The sequence below is a fragment of the Pseudopipra pipra genome, chromosome 6, assembly GCF_036250125.1.
Source record: "Pseudopipra pipra isolate bDixPip1 chromosome 6, bDixPip1.hap1, whole genome shotgun sequence".
NCBI classification, from domain to species: Eukaryota; Metazoa; Chordata; class Aves; order Passeriformes; family Pipridae; genus Pseudopipra; species Pseudopipra pipra.
Genome location: NC_087554.1, coordinates 59,318,622 through 59,331,942, shown reverse-complemented (window position 1 = coordinate 59,331,942; position 13,321 = coordinate 59,318,622). Strand labels below are relative to the sequence as shown.

The window sequence follows — 13,321 nt, the reverse complement described above, 5'->3', positions numbered from 1 at the left end:
TGGGGTTTTTGTGCTACGAAACCTTCGGGAAAGGAAGTGTGGAGTCAAGCACTTAATTAAGTTATGTGAGGCAAAAAAGCCAAAATCAAAAAATACACCTCCCCAAAAAAAAAAAAAAAAAAACAACAACAAAACAAAACACAAAAAAGGGAATAAGCCCACGGGGGTGCGATTTGTTACAGATCTGCACCGGGTGGAACCGAGCCGGCCCCGGCTGGGACGAGCGCCCGCCGCCGGGCGCTCCGCGGGGGCTCCGCTCCGGGAGCCGCCGGGAGGCCCCGGGAAGGGCCGAGGGCGGACGGGAGGCTCCGGGAGCCGCCGGGAGGCCCCGGGAAGGGCGGGAAGGGCGGGCAGGGTCCGGGAGCGGCCGTGGCGGCGGCGCCGCCCCGCACACAGCGCCGCACGTGAGGCGCCGTCCCCCGCCCAGCTGAGCGCTCAGCTGACCCCGCGCAGGGGCCGGGCCGCGCCGCCGCTCCTCACTGGCGCAGCGCGGGGCCCGCGCCGCCCCCGCCCCCGCCCACCGCCCGCCGCCGTCGCCGCCGCGCCCGCCGGCGCCCGCACCTCCCCGCAGCCTCTGCCCCGATGCTCTGAGCCCGCGCGGCCCCAGACCCGGCCCCTTCCCCGGCCGTGCCGCCATCTCCCCCGCGCCCCCACGGCGGCCATCGGAGCCCGCGGCCGCCTCGCACCCACAGGGAAGCCGGCGGGAGGAGAAGCCGTCCCGGCCGCCATGGACAGCCCCGGCGGTGTCACCGACAAGAAGAGGTACCGGTGCCGCGCCGCCCGCTCGCTGCTGCCGGCGCCCTCCATCCCCCGCTTTGTTACCGCCGCCCCCTCCCCGGCCCCTTCCCCGCTTGCCTCCCCGCCCTCCCCCGGCCCGCGGAGCTCTCCGCTCTTCCATTCCTCCTCCTCCTCCTTTTCCTTCTCCTCCTCCTCCTCGCCGCCGTCCACGTCGCCATTTTGTCGGCGGGGGGAGCGGGCCGGGGCTCGGGGCCGGCGGCGGGGCCGGGGGGGCAGCGCCCGGTGTCGGCCGCGGGGCCGGGGAGCGACGCAGGGGCTGCCCCGCTCCTGGAAATGGGCGGGCAGGGATTGATTGTCCCGTGGTCCCGGCGCGCAGCGAGCCCGCGGCGGCTCTGGCTTTGTGCGGGAAAGGGCCGGTTCGCAATCTGGAGATATTAAGCTTAAAAAAAAAAAAATAAATCCCTCAAACCCGCGTGGGGATGGGGCCGGGGGGGGGGGTGTTAAGAGGGGGATGGCGAGCGGACGGTGTGAGCTGAGGAGTATGAATAATTCACCGAGGATTGTTGGCGCAAATTGGGGGGTGGGGGGAATAAAAGCCTTAAAAGCCTTTGTTAGGCGGTGAAGTTTAAGGAGCCGGGGGGCTCGGGCGAGCAGGTCCGGGCGGTGATGCCGGTGTTGGGGGGGGGTTTAATTGCCGTGATGACCATCTGCAGAAAGGCTTGTTTATAATGGATATCGATACCTCCCCTTGGTTTTTTTTATTATTCGAGATGGGTTTTGTCTGCTTTTATATCCGAGGGTCATCTGAGCAGGTTAAGCGCCGTAAGTGTTTCAGCGTGTAAGTTGTGCCGGGAAGGAGCCCGGCCGGCTTGTAAAATGGATGGTGAGCTTTGTGCTGAGCTGGGAGGGATCGGGAGCGCCGGGACAGCACCGGCTCCCAGCGCCTTTGGAGCCGTCACGGGGGTGCGAGGGGTCGGATGGGGGAGAAGCAGCTTTTATTGAAATACGTAGAGGTGGCACTGATTCCCTAACCTCTGGTTTCTCTCTGCTCGAAGCTGGTGGATCTTGAGAAAATGTTGCAACCAAAATGATTTGCTCTGCTGCCGTAATTTAGTGGCAGGTCTAGAAAGGGGGGTTGAGACTTAAGTTGTTCTCTGATCCTTTTTCGTTTGGTTGGTTGGTTTATTGAGGTTTTTTTTTTCCCTACTTTTTTTCCCTTTTGCCCTTGAGCATTTGTTATTTTTTACTTACCATTCTGCCCCGCTCGAGTACTTTTTTTTTTTTCTCAATTTCCTTATCCTGAATGTAATCTGCTTTCTTCAGAATGTAAGAATCAGTATGCAAAGCTTATCCTTCCTTCCTAAAGGCAGGGCTTAAGAAAGAGAATTTGTTGTTTTCTGTTTCCCGTAGACCGAGTTCAAAGTTGGGGATGTTTCTCATAAAGCAGCAAAGAATATTCAGATTAGTCCTGTTGTAGGGGTTTTAATGGAAAACATAAAGCTATGTTTATGGTACGTTCATCCTGGGGGCTGTGGATGTGCAGTTGAGCTAAGATGGCTAAGAAAAAAGGAAGGATATGAACTCAGCAGAGAACTTATTGGAAATCTCAAGCATTTATCAAGAAACTGGGTTGGTTTAGAAGGGCTTAGGTTTGATGGTGTCCATATTCAGAATACCTTGAAGAGAGAAGGCATTTGGGTCCTGTTATTTATCATCTTTGATGCTAAAACTTTGGCTGATTGTATATAAAATACACCTCAATTTTGGCATTGGTTGAGATCCTTTTATTCCTTGCCTCTCCCTCTGCTTGTATTTGGATAGTGTTTATCTCTTGGTAGTTAAGGTGAAGCTTGTTGTTTATTTAATTTCATGCTGTGAGATGGCAGAAATTATGGAATTTGATCAAGTTTGTGTCTCAGCCTTACATACGTGAAATTTAGTCATTACAGTATCTGGAGGTGTGGATTTTTATACTGGTCTGTTGAATCCATTCTTTGATGTAGTTCCAGGCTTCTTATATATTTATAGGGGTCAGGATTCCGTAAGAAATCAAGTATGAGCATCATGATTAGATACTGAGCTATTTGGGTTTTAGCCATTCCTTAGTAGTTGTATCACTTTGATGTGCTCCTGGATTTTCCCCCAGGTGCTACAAGGAGCTCCTGTCAGTGCATGGACTGGGTGAACCAGTGTTGTTGGGAGCTTTGTTTATCGACTCCAGTTTGAGCCAAATTTAGGGCTTTTGCTGAGATGTATGAGATTTCCTCATTATTCCTTTAAAAAACTCCTGTGCAGATGGCTGATGCAATGAGAAGTTTTTTTCTCAGGTCTGTGATGTGACACTTCACTATTAGCAGAGGAATTCTTGGACCTTTTTAAGTAAATGAGCCATTTAGGGTTACTGGTTACTTTGGTAGTGGCTTGCAGCTGGTAGATAATCCAAGATTCATTTATTCTAGTGTGTTTTAAGTCCTTATAGCATAAAATAGTTATTTTTAATGGTATGTGCGCTAAATAAAACTGAGAAATGATTTCTGGAGTGCTCATTCTCAGTCTTAAGATGGTATAGAACAGGATTGAGTGCCTTGCAGAAGAACTTAAGCTTTTCAATTTCTCAGAGTTGGGCCTTGAAACTTATTTTTTTGGTGGCTAAGGGGGATGATCTGAAAGACTGGGTTTTTTTCTGATAGATCTTTGCTACCGAAGTCCAGCTCCAGAACCTGCTTGAGGAGCCTGTATCTTGTGCTGCTGGCTTTGAGGGGCAGTGGCTACTGCTGGTTTTTCTTAAACCTGTGTGAGGTCTTCAGGATTGTATGTGCCATTGCTTTTGTCTGTTAATTTCTTTCAGCGCTGGTGGAACTGAGCCACCATTACTGGAATCGAAAGTGAACACAAAAACCTTTTGTATATACTCTAACTGTGTCTCTCCGAGTTGTAAGAAGAGGAGAAATCTTTCAGTAAATCTGTAGAGTCTCCCCGCAGGTATGGGGGAGGCTGAGTGGTTTCTGGCTTTCAAAGCAGTGGTTTTACTGCTTTCTGGGTTTTTCTGAATTGTTTGCCTTACCATAGGGCTTACCTGACAGTAGTGCCTGTGTTGTCTGTTCTTTGCACTTCCTCAAACACGAAACAGTTCTGCAAATTGCTTCAATAAAAGTGCTCAGAAATGGCTTTCCATTGCCCACTAAAGGTGAAGGGGGACAGCACAGTGCTCTGCCCTTCCTCCTCAACATCAAGGCACTGAAAATCAGGGAAGAGCAGCTGAGAAGGATTTCCCTGCTGCAGAAACTTTCCATAATTTTGCTCTGTTGGTGCTTTGGTTTCCTTCTATCAAGTGGAGGTCTGATAATTTGGCAGTATGCTGATGGAAGCAGCGGGAGGCTTTCTGGTTTTTGTTTACAGTCATGCTTGCTTTGCCCTTTAAAACACAGTGTCTCCAGGCTGCAGTCTGGGTCTCTTGGTTGGGATGCCTGAAATATCAACAGACAGTCCACACTTAGCCAAGAGGGCTGGTGCAGTTGGGATCAGACGGTCCAGGTTGTCAGGTGGTCTGTAGAAGGGCGATGGGATAGTAAGAGGTTTTTATTTCAAGTACTTTCAAGGTTTTTTAGCAATTCTGCCCTGCCATTTCCTTTCTGTTGTCTCTGGAGGCACATCCTGGACCATTTTTGGAAGGTGGGAGGGGGAACAAATGTAGCTGCAAACTGTTATCAGCAGCTTAAATCGGGCAGTTAAGTCAACTGTTGGTTTAAAGGTGGAGGTGTGAAGTGGATAATCCGTTTTATTCTCTCATTTAATTGCCATCCCCATCTTCTGGTTGGTTTCTCTATTAACAGAAATGTCCATCAAGAGCTTACTTAGGTTAGGCTAAGATCCTACGTCCTTTGTAAGCTTTGAGGAGGTGAGAAACATAGTTACCTGCTGTCTTTCTACTGCCACCAGAAGAGAGGCCAGAGAAGACCATCCTGCTGTCATGGGTAACACCTCAGTCAGCAGTGTAACACATGCATTTACTTACAGGTGCTTGTGCTTCCTGCTCTGCACACTGTGAAAGCAACCATAGACCTTTGTTCCTCCTTATCCTTGAACTATAATGCCTGGAGTTTATAAGGCTGGTTCTAAGACTCCGATTGCTGATGGTGAAGTGGAAAAAAAAAATTAGTCAATAAATATTAATAACACTGGCAAATGTCAGCAGCGTTGCAGTATAAACCCAAACTCTTCTGGGGTTCTTAAGATTGCACACATTCCCTTTGGTGTGCTTCCAGCCTGGAAGCCTCAAGGACTCTTGCTGAGCCTATGTAACACAGTGGATTGAATTCTTGAGTGTGTTCATGTTGTTCAATAGTAATAGTGGACCAATTTATGTCAGAGTGCTGGATTTCAAGTAGGCTTGAATGACAGAAGCTGCTGGTTTTTGATTTTTTTTTTTTGGTGCTGCAGAAGAGAATTTGGCAGTATTAACTCTATTTATTCCTGAAGAGCTTGGTGGTATGATATGCCAACAAAATAATAGAGTGCATTGCTAAGTAAACCCAGGAGGGAAGTCCTGCATGGATCAGTGGTGGCATACAAGAGCATCAGGCTTTTCCTGATGATACTGCTCTTCCAAGGAGATGCAAATACCAATCTGATTACAAGATGTGTTCTTTAAAAAGCAAACAGCTTCAAAACAAAAACAAATCTTGCCAGAGCCTTACAAGAAGGTACCTGTAAGGTAACCTGTACCTATTCCTAGCAAGCTGATGTCCAGAAGGAAGGAATGTTCCAGATTACAAGTCATCAGCTCTAACTGCTCCTTTTATCTTCACATACACAGTTACATGGGCAGGTGTTTACATGCCGCAGAAAAACCACCTAGGTAATGCATGGAAAGAACTTGGACCTTAATCATCTTTTCATGTTATAACAGACCTTTCTCTTTAGAATTCGAGAAGGTTTGAGCCTCTCTTGAGAAACCTCTTTTGTATTAGAGGAAAGCATGTGGGAAAATCGGAGTTTTCCATGGAGTACTGCTCTGAAATGGGAGGCACGTGGGGGTTTTATGACACAGAGGATTATAAAAATGGCTCAGGAGAGAAGGTGAGCCTTTGTACTTTAACTGATGACTGGAAATTCAGGGAAGATACGGGTTTCCAAATTACCATTGGATATGAAGGCTATTAAGGTTTTCCTCTACTGAGATCTCTGCTATTTAGCTTAGAATAAAAGTCTCTATGAAAATTAAGTTCTGAAATTTTTTGGAACATGAAATCAAGTGAATGCATGTCAGCATATGTATTTTTTTAAGTACAGTTTATGTAGGTGATGAACACTTCGGGGCTCTTTGATGTAGAGCCACAGCCTCAGTTGAAGCTGTGCCTGTTCACAGCAGCCTGGGGGCTGGGTCTGAGATCTCAGAGTAAGTGCATTGATAAAGAAGAGTTTCACTGTGTGCATGATCTGTCATTTCTTCCTGTTGAAGTCTGGTAATACTGGGACTTGTGCAGAAATGTAGCTTTTTAAAACCTTGAGATATTTTAGTACTAAGACATGCAAAATGGCTCCGCTGGCACTGGAGAACTGGTGCTTCAAGATGATCCATCAGTCATTCCTTAAAGATATCCAATCCAAACTGTGTGTTAGGAGAGAAGCCGTGCAGCTTCTGTTTAATTTGGTGTGAATGAATGCTCCTTAAGTGTTTTGAGGAGAAATGTTACAAGAAGTCTTGTAACTCACTACATTAAAATAGAGCCTGAACTTCAAGCACAGAATTGAGGATACTGAATCAACAGCACTGATTATATTTACAGCAGTGGAAGGTTTTACCAGGTAATTTATTTAATGCCTTTTTGACTCGATTTCTAATAATCCTGGAAGTGTAACCTGAAAAAGATGACCCATTTTGTTTACCAGAATGAGTTCTTTCTGTGTCAGTTCTAAACCAAAACTGGAGTGATGCCACTTCATGGAAACTTGTGCATTTCAAGAAGCAAAAGAATTTGAGGCCAAGTCTCCTGGTTTTGCTCACAAAAGAGAATAGTAAATGAACTGTTATGTTAGAAAGGGAGTTACTAGAAGCTTACCTCCTTCCGTTTGTTTCCTGCTCAGCTCCATTGGAAGAGCATATGCTCCAAGGAACAGAAGGCTTGAAGTAATCCACATCAAATATAAAAGCTGCAGCCTCTACCAGCTAAACTAAAGAAGGGGATGGTTTAACTGGGGATGTGAATATTTGGTGCTCAGTCCTTCAGAAAGGACTTTTTTCCTTGCACCCTATTGAATCTACTGGATGCTGAACTGACATTGCTGCAGGCTTTCTGTCCTAGCTATTGTTGTGTTTTTCTTGATTGCTTAGTGGGACTGTTTGTTCTTTATTCATACAGAAAAATAAAAGTTGATCTCTCTTATTTTTGTTCCTTTTGTTTTGTTTTGTTTTCTTTTGTTCTTAAAACCTTTGATCACAAAATACCCTGTTAACTGAAAGCACTTGAGGAACTTGAGTGAAGGGATGAGAACTTGGATGGCAGCTGTAAGGGAAAATGTCCATCCTCCAGTCTAGAAAACCAAATACAGCGAATAAAAAAGATGATATGTTTTAAAGCCATGATTTAGACTAAAACTAGTTACTTTATCAAGAGTCTGCATCTGTCTGAAGACAGACCAGTTTGTAGCTGAAACATTGTTAACTGAGAGCCTGACAGATATCTTGGGGATATGTTTTGCATCACTTTTTGTGAGCTCGGTAGCAGCAAAAGCAGGAGGGCTGAAGGGAGGAGAGCACTTAAGCTAGCTCTGTCAAGCCCCTGCTCAGATATCTCTTTTGAATAGCTCTGATTTTTCTGTAATAATAAACACAGTTTAACTACCATGTATCTTTGATCTCGAAGGACAAAGCACAACTAATTAGGAAAGAAAAAATGATATATTCAAGGAAAAAGCCAAATAACCTAGCTAAAAAAAAAAAAAGGAATTTTCTTACAAACCACCACTTATGCCATGTGGTTATTTTAAAACAGTAAATTACCATGCAAAGGTAAACTATCAGTGGGTTACATTGTGTATTAAGACACAGCAGAATCACTTCACCACGATTTGCAATAGAAATTATGATCTTGGAAGCTTCTACCACTTGCTCACACTTTATAAATGGGGAGCTATTTGGAGTTTCAGGTCAATTTAAGGCCAAATCCACATGATGGATAATCTTGTCAGTGTGGTCCTGTGCTGACTTCAGGACTTTCAGGCTCTGCTGCTGCCTCTTAGGCCATAATTTACCTGTCTTTAAAAGGGGTGTTTATATGGACTTCATGGCCTTGGTAGTAACACTTTACTGGGGCAGTTGATGTGTAGCCCAGTGGACTCTGCTCTCGCTGCCTCTCCCCACTATCGTTTTGCAAACGGCAGTGGGTTTTGGAGTGTTTGTGCTGTTGTAGCTGATTCAGGCTGAACTGCCTGCTTGCTCTCCTGATTTGTTAGGGTTTTATTAGTTAGAGTTTTTTTGGTGGTAGTCAAGCTGTGGTAAATGGCTGTAACTACCCTCATGTAAAGAAAATGGTTTAAATTGCAGTTAGAAGGTAATATACATATGAATGAATTTTAATAGTTTACATACAGAGGTGTTGTCTCTGCTTGGATACCGTGTTAGTTTCTGCAGTTAAATTTCTTTTAAATCATTCTTACTGTATGTAAGGAATTTCTGAGTTCTTTTCCTGAGCTGGATTAGTGGGCTGTGATGTTCATTGATTCATGAAGAGCAAGACTTTCTTCTGTGCAATCACATGCTTGTGATTACACATGACATTTGGGTGTGGGCTTTTTTTTATTTTGTGTCAGTTTTTTGTTTGTTTGTTTTGGGGTTTTTTTGTTTTGTTTCTTTTGTTTGGTATTTTTCTCACAAGAAGTCTCTACGCAGACGGTAAAATAAGAAGAATTGGTAAATAAAATTGATCATAATGGTGAAAGCAATAGTACTTAAAAAAGGAAATCATGTCAAAGCAAGACTCTGGGCAATGTTTGTGTGGGTCCATCTCAAAACTCTATGCTCCAGTTCTGTCACCCTTCATTGAAGTTGATCAGCTTCAATTAAAAAGTATTTTTAAGGGGATAAGAGGACTAACTGGCATGTTCTTCATCTATGCCAGGTGGAAGATGAGGGACTTTTGGGTGGGTTCTCTTGGTGTTTTTTTTCCTTTGGAAGAATACTTGCAGCATTAGCTCCCTATATATCCAAATAATTGTATTTGAATAGTATTCTCTTTTTATAAACTCATTTTTCGTATGAAGTTGTCTATAGGGCAGTTCCACTGTTTTAGTTTCTCTGTGCTAAGCACAGGGCTTGCCTGGGATTTCTTTCCATGGTGGAATAATTTAGTCCATCTCTGGACAAAACGAAGTTCTAAAACAGCGAAGAAAAATGAGTGGCTGCATATTCAGCACAGTTGAGAGAGTAGAGCTCTCTTGTAACACACTCTGGCTGTAGGTGAGAGTGGTCATCATGGGCATGCCCAATCCACATGAACACAGCTGGTTACTCTGGGTGTTCTGCTGGGGTACAGCTGCAGACTGGGAGCTGCACCTCTGCCCTGTTCAGCTGTGCTGGCAGAAATACCTGGATTAAGCTGGGCCTGAAAAGAGGACCGAGTTTTATACCAAATGCAGGAACAAGTTCAACCTTAAAAGCGAAATAAAAGGCCCATTCCAGGTCTTTGGAACTTTCTAAAGTTCCAATACTACCTTGATGTCATACACTGTTAATACATTATTGTATTGTAATAGCTGCATCTCTTTTTGTGTAATGAATTAAAAATGAAGCTATGATGTAGTGGATATGGTCTCTGTGACTCCCATTTCTAAGCCAGGTATTTCCCATACTAGTTTTACAATCTGAGGAGAGGTTGTACCCAACAGTGAATGATTCTGTGACTCTTGTACTGGCAAATGATGGGAATTAATGGTACAACTGAAAGCTAGTTAAAGCTCGATAAGGAGATGTTAACATTTTTGAGGCACGTTATTCATTGGTTTACGTTGTTTCCACATGGTATATTTCTGTGAAACTTGAGGAACAGATGATACAATGAATACAAAGAAACTTGATACTAGAAAACAATTCTAAATAGGACAATTTGAATTGGTATCAGATGTTTATAATTTTTTAAAATGTTCTCAAAACTTGGATCAGGAAAGGTGTGCCTGGATTAATTAATATGTTCACAATAGTTATTTTACAGGGGAATTAAAGACCTATAGGGCAAAATCTACCCAGTTAGAGAAAGTTAGAGAAAAGCTAAAAAATATATAACAGTAGTAAAGCAACATACAGGAAACTCATTGATTTTTGTGTTAATCTAATATTGTGTACACAATGTAAAAATTTCCTTAACACTGAGTGGTGATAAAAAAAAAGGTAGAAGTAAACAAAGTGGTCTGTTATCTAGTTATTTTTAATTGAAGTTTATCAGTTACTGGTGATATTTTCCAGTTTGTTGGTTGTTTTTTTTTTTTAAAACCTATTTGCCAGTGGTAAATAAGCAGGAATTAATCAGTATATACATGGCCATTGATTCATTTTACACTCAGGGAAATGGAAACTGGGGGCTGTATTCAGACACTTGGGGACTCACTTGTAGGAATATGCCATGGTGGGCAGAGGGGTCTTTGGGATGGTATGGGCAAGTATGTATTATTTGGGAGATGCTCTGGCCGAAATGGTTCCTGTGACCATAATGACAGGAGTTGCACAATCAAGTAGAAAGGCCACATTAACATCTGTTAGTGGTGTGCATGGGATTGCTGCTGGTGTGCTTTGCTCTGAAGGATGTTTGGGTAATTCTTGCTGTAAGACTTTGTTTCTATTCACCATAGTGAAAGTCTGGGTTATATCCTTCAGCTTGAGCTCTTGGTTCAGCAGCAGTGAATCCTAGTCATGAAATACCCTTTTATTCTGAGTCTCTAACTCAAATAACTTCTGGAACTCAGATTTTATCCAGCTATTGCGTGTAAACTTCTCTTATATATAGAAAGTGCCTGATACTGAGTTTAAAGGGGTCAGTGAAACACTGCTTTCTGTGAGTTATAGGGATAATGTGCTTATGATTGCTCTCTGCTTCTGTATTCTGGTGACAGAAATACAAAATGGAAATGGATGTCTGGCACTGGAATTGTGCAGGACAAATCATACCTGCAAATTCGTGCAATTTCCTGTCCAGCACTGGCGCTTCTGATATTTTCACTGCATGTATAGTCACTCTTCAGCTGAGATTTTCTTCAGGTGTTTTCGTTCTGTGCAAGACTGACACCAGTCTTGCACAGTTCTAATACAGTTCTCAAGCTTGGGGGTTGTTTTAAGTGGACTTGGTTCCATTTCTACAGAATGGTATTTCTGTTGTGAAGATCATGAGTTGTACACAGGGGCAGTTCTGAAAAAAACTGATAAGAGAAGTGATAGGATTTATTTAAACTGATTTTGTGGCAGCTCACATCTTGCTGTTTAAAGTCTTCTCCCTTGAGCTTCCTTTTTTCTCCCCTAGTTGAGAAAGTGCTCACTTTGGCAATACATTTTCTTTACAGGAATTCAACATCATTTAATTGGCTACACAGAAATTTGTGGGCAGCTACATATGCTGAAGTGTGTTTTTTCATTTACTTTATGCAATTTTAAGTAACAAAGCTCAGAGTAGTTGCAACAGTAAAGGATTTTTTTTTCCTTTTTTTTTTATTTGGTGGCATTCAGTGTTGAGGCAACAATGACTTCATTTGGTAATTAAACCTCATTTGTGAAAGACCTTTTCCCTATTAATTTGATCCATTAAAGAAATGCTCTTTGAAGCTGGTAGTTAATCTTCCTATTTAAATGGCTGGGTTTTACTCAGATTGGTTACAGCTTTGGTTTAAATAGCAGCTAAAAATAGCAAACTGTTGTGCTGTACAGTTTAAACATCTATCTATAGTAGTAGCCTTTCTAGAAAGGAAACACGTAGTAAAAGGGAGAGGAGACGCTGCCGCTCGGACAGCGCTGGTTGGGACCAGCATCGTCCTTTTCCTTGGATTTTGCCCTTCTCGCAGTAGGCAGCTCTCCAGCTGGTGGCACTTGAGGATCTTACTCCAGGATTAATTTTTAACAGAAGCACTATGAGCTCGATTTAACCCGCGTTTAGGTCGGTAATTAGTGATTCCGCTGTTGTGAGAAGCTTTAACTCTTCCTGTTGAAGGCTGCTGTTAATTGTGCTAAAACCTTGCAAAAATCTAGAAACTACCCAAAATACTTTCAAGAACGTTAGGCTGTCAGAAAGAAAATACAAGGGCTGAAAGCTCAGCTTGTGAGGTTACCATCTATTTTCATCTCTTGCGTTGTCCTTCTCTACGTGCCTTGTGTGATTCACACAAGCCTGACAAACCTGTGGCCTTGGAGTGCACTCATTGCCAAAGCAAGGAGGGGGGTTTAACTTAAAAGTGTCTGCAGTTGAAAAGGAAGCCATGACAAAACTGCAGGCATCTGAGTGAAGAGAAACCAGTTACTTCAGTAATTCTCCCTTGAGTTTCTGTTGTAGGATGAACTTTCTGCAGGTGATGGGATCTTGAATGAGTGGCTAACAAAGAAATACCAGAGGTATAAAGGTGAATCTGTCTAAGGCAGCAGAATTGCTTGGGCTACTGTCATGGTTTCAGCTGGGATAGAGTTAATTTTCTTCCTAGTAGCTGGTGCAGTGCTGTGTATGAGCACTGGATGAGAATAATGTTGATAACACACCGATGTTCTAGTTGTTGCTGAGCAGTGCTTACTCTGAGTCAAGCAAGGACTTTCCAGTTTCCCATGCTCTGCCAGTGAGGAGATGCACAAGGAGCCAGGAGGAGACACAGCCAGGACAGTTGACCTGAGCTGACCAAGGAGATATTCCAGACCACAGAATGTCATGCCCAGTGTATAAACTGGGAGAGTTGGCCGGGAGGCGCCAGTCTCTGCTTTGGGATGGGCTGGACATCGCTCAGTGGGTGGTGAGCAATTGCACTGTGCACCACTTGTCTGTCTTGGGTTTTGTTCCTCTCTCTCTTTTTGTTGTCTCCCTTATCATTACAATTATTATTTTATTAAAATTATTAAACTGTTCTTATGTCAGTCCATGGGTTTTACCTTTTTCCAGTCCTCCTCCCCCTCCCACCAGGGCAGGACAGATAGTGAGCAGACAGCTTTGTGGTACTTAGTTGTGGGCTGGGGTTCAACCACGACAGTTACCTTGAAATACCTTTGACAAAATTGAGTTTACAGTGAAATCTGTGGTCCAAGAAAGAGGAAGAAGAGAATTCAGATGTTTTTTCACCTCCACCCTTAGTCTTCCATGATGAGAAAAGGTACTTGAGGCCTGGCTTCAGTAAGAAATGTTTAATCAGTGAGGTTAAATAGCTAAAATATTTTTTCAGTATTGTTAAAGGTCAGACTTTTCGTAATGGCTCTTTCTGGATATACCTGTATGTCAGGAGCCTCAAGCTTCTCAGACCAAGATATCCATGACTAGAGCAGGAACATCTGTTGTCACAAGGAAATTGAATGTGAAGAAATCTGCAAGATGGGGAAATATAGTCAGATATTTTAAGCTACCCTTCTGAA

At 43.6% G+C, this 13,321-nt stretch overlaps 1 protein-coding gene and 1 long non-coding RNA gene across 4 annotated transcripts in view; one reads left to right on the top strand and one right to left on the bottom strand.

The window, feature by feature from the left end:
* Positions 1 to 432: 432 nt before the first annotated feature.
* The window catches only part of HIF1A (hypoxia inducible factor 1 subunit alpha), a 34,492-nt gene continuing 21,603 nt past the window's right edge, over positions 433 to 13,321 (top strand). For 2 of the 3 annotated variants that reach the window (XR_010431555.1, XM_064659428.1), the window contains exon 1: positions 433 to 762. Coding sequence is in view for 2 of the 3 variants with exons in the window: in XM_064659428.1 (XP_064515498.1) it covers positions 728 to 762 (35 nt within the window). In the remaining variant the exon portion in view is untranslated. Of the gene's footprint in view, positions 763 to 12,670; positions 12,712 to 13,321 lie in introns of those variants that run through there. The other variant, XM_064659429.1, reaches the window with a different exon arrangement.
* The window catches only part of LOC135416352 (uncharacterized), a 33,438-nt gene continuing 25,266 nt past the window's right edge, over positions 5,150 to 13,321 (bottom strand). The window contains exon 2 of the long non-coding RNA XR_010431557.1: positions 5,150 to 13,273. This is a non-coding gene — a long non-coding RNA (uncharacterized LOC135416352). The remainder of the gene's footprint in view (positions 13,274 to 13,321) is intronic.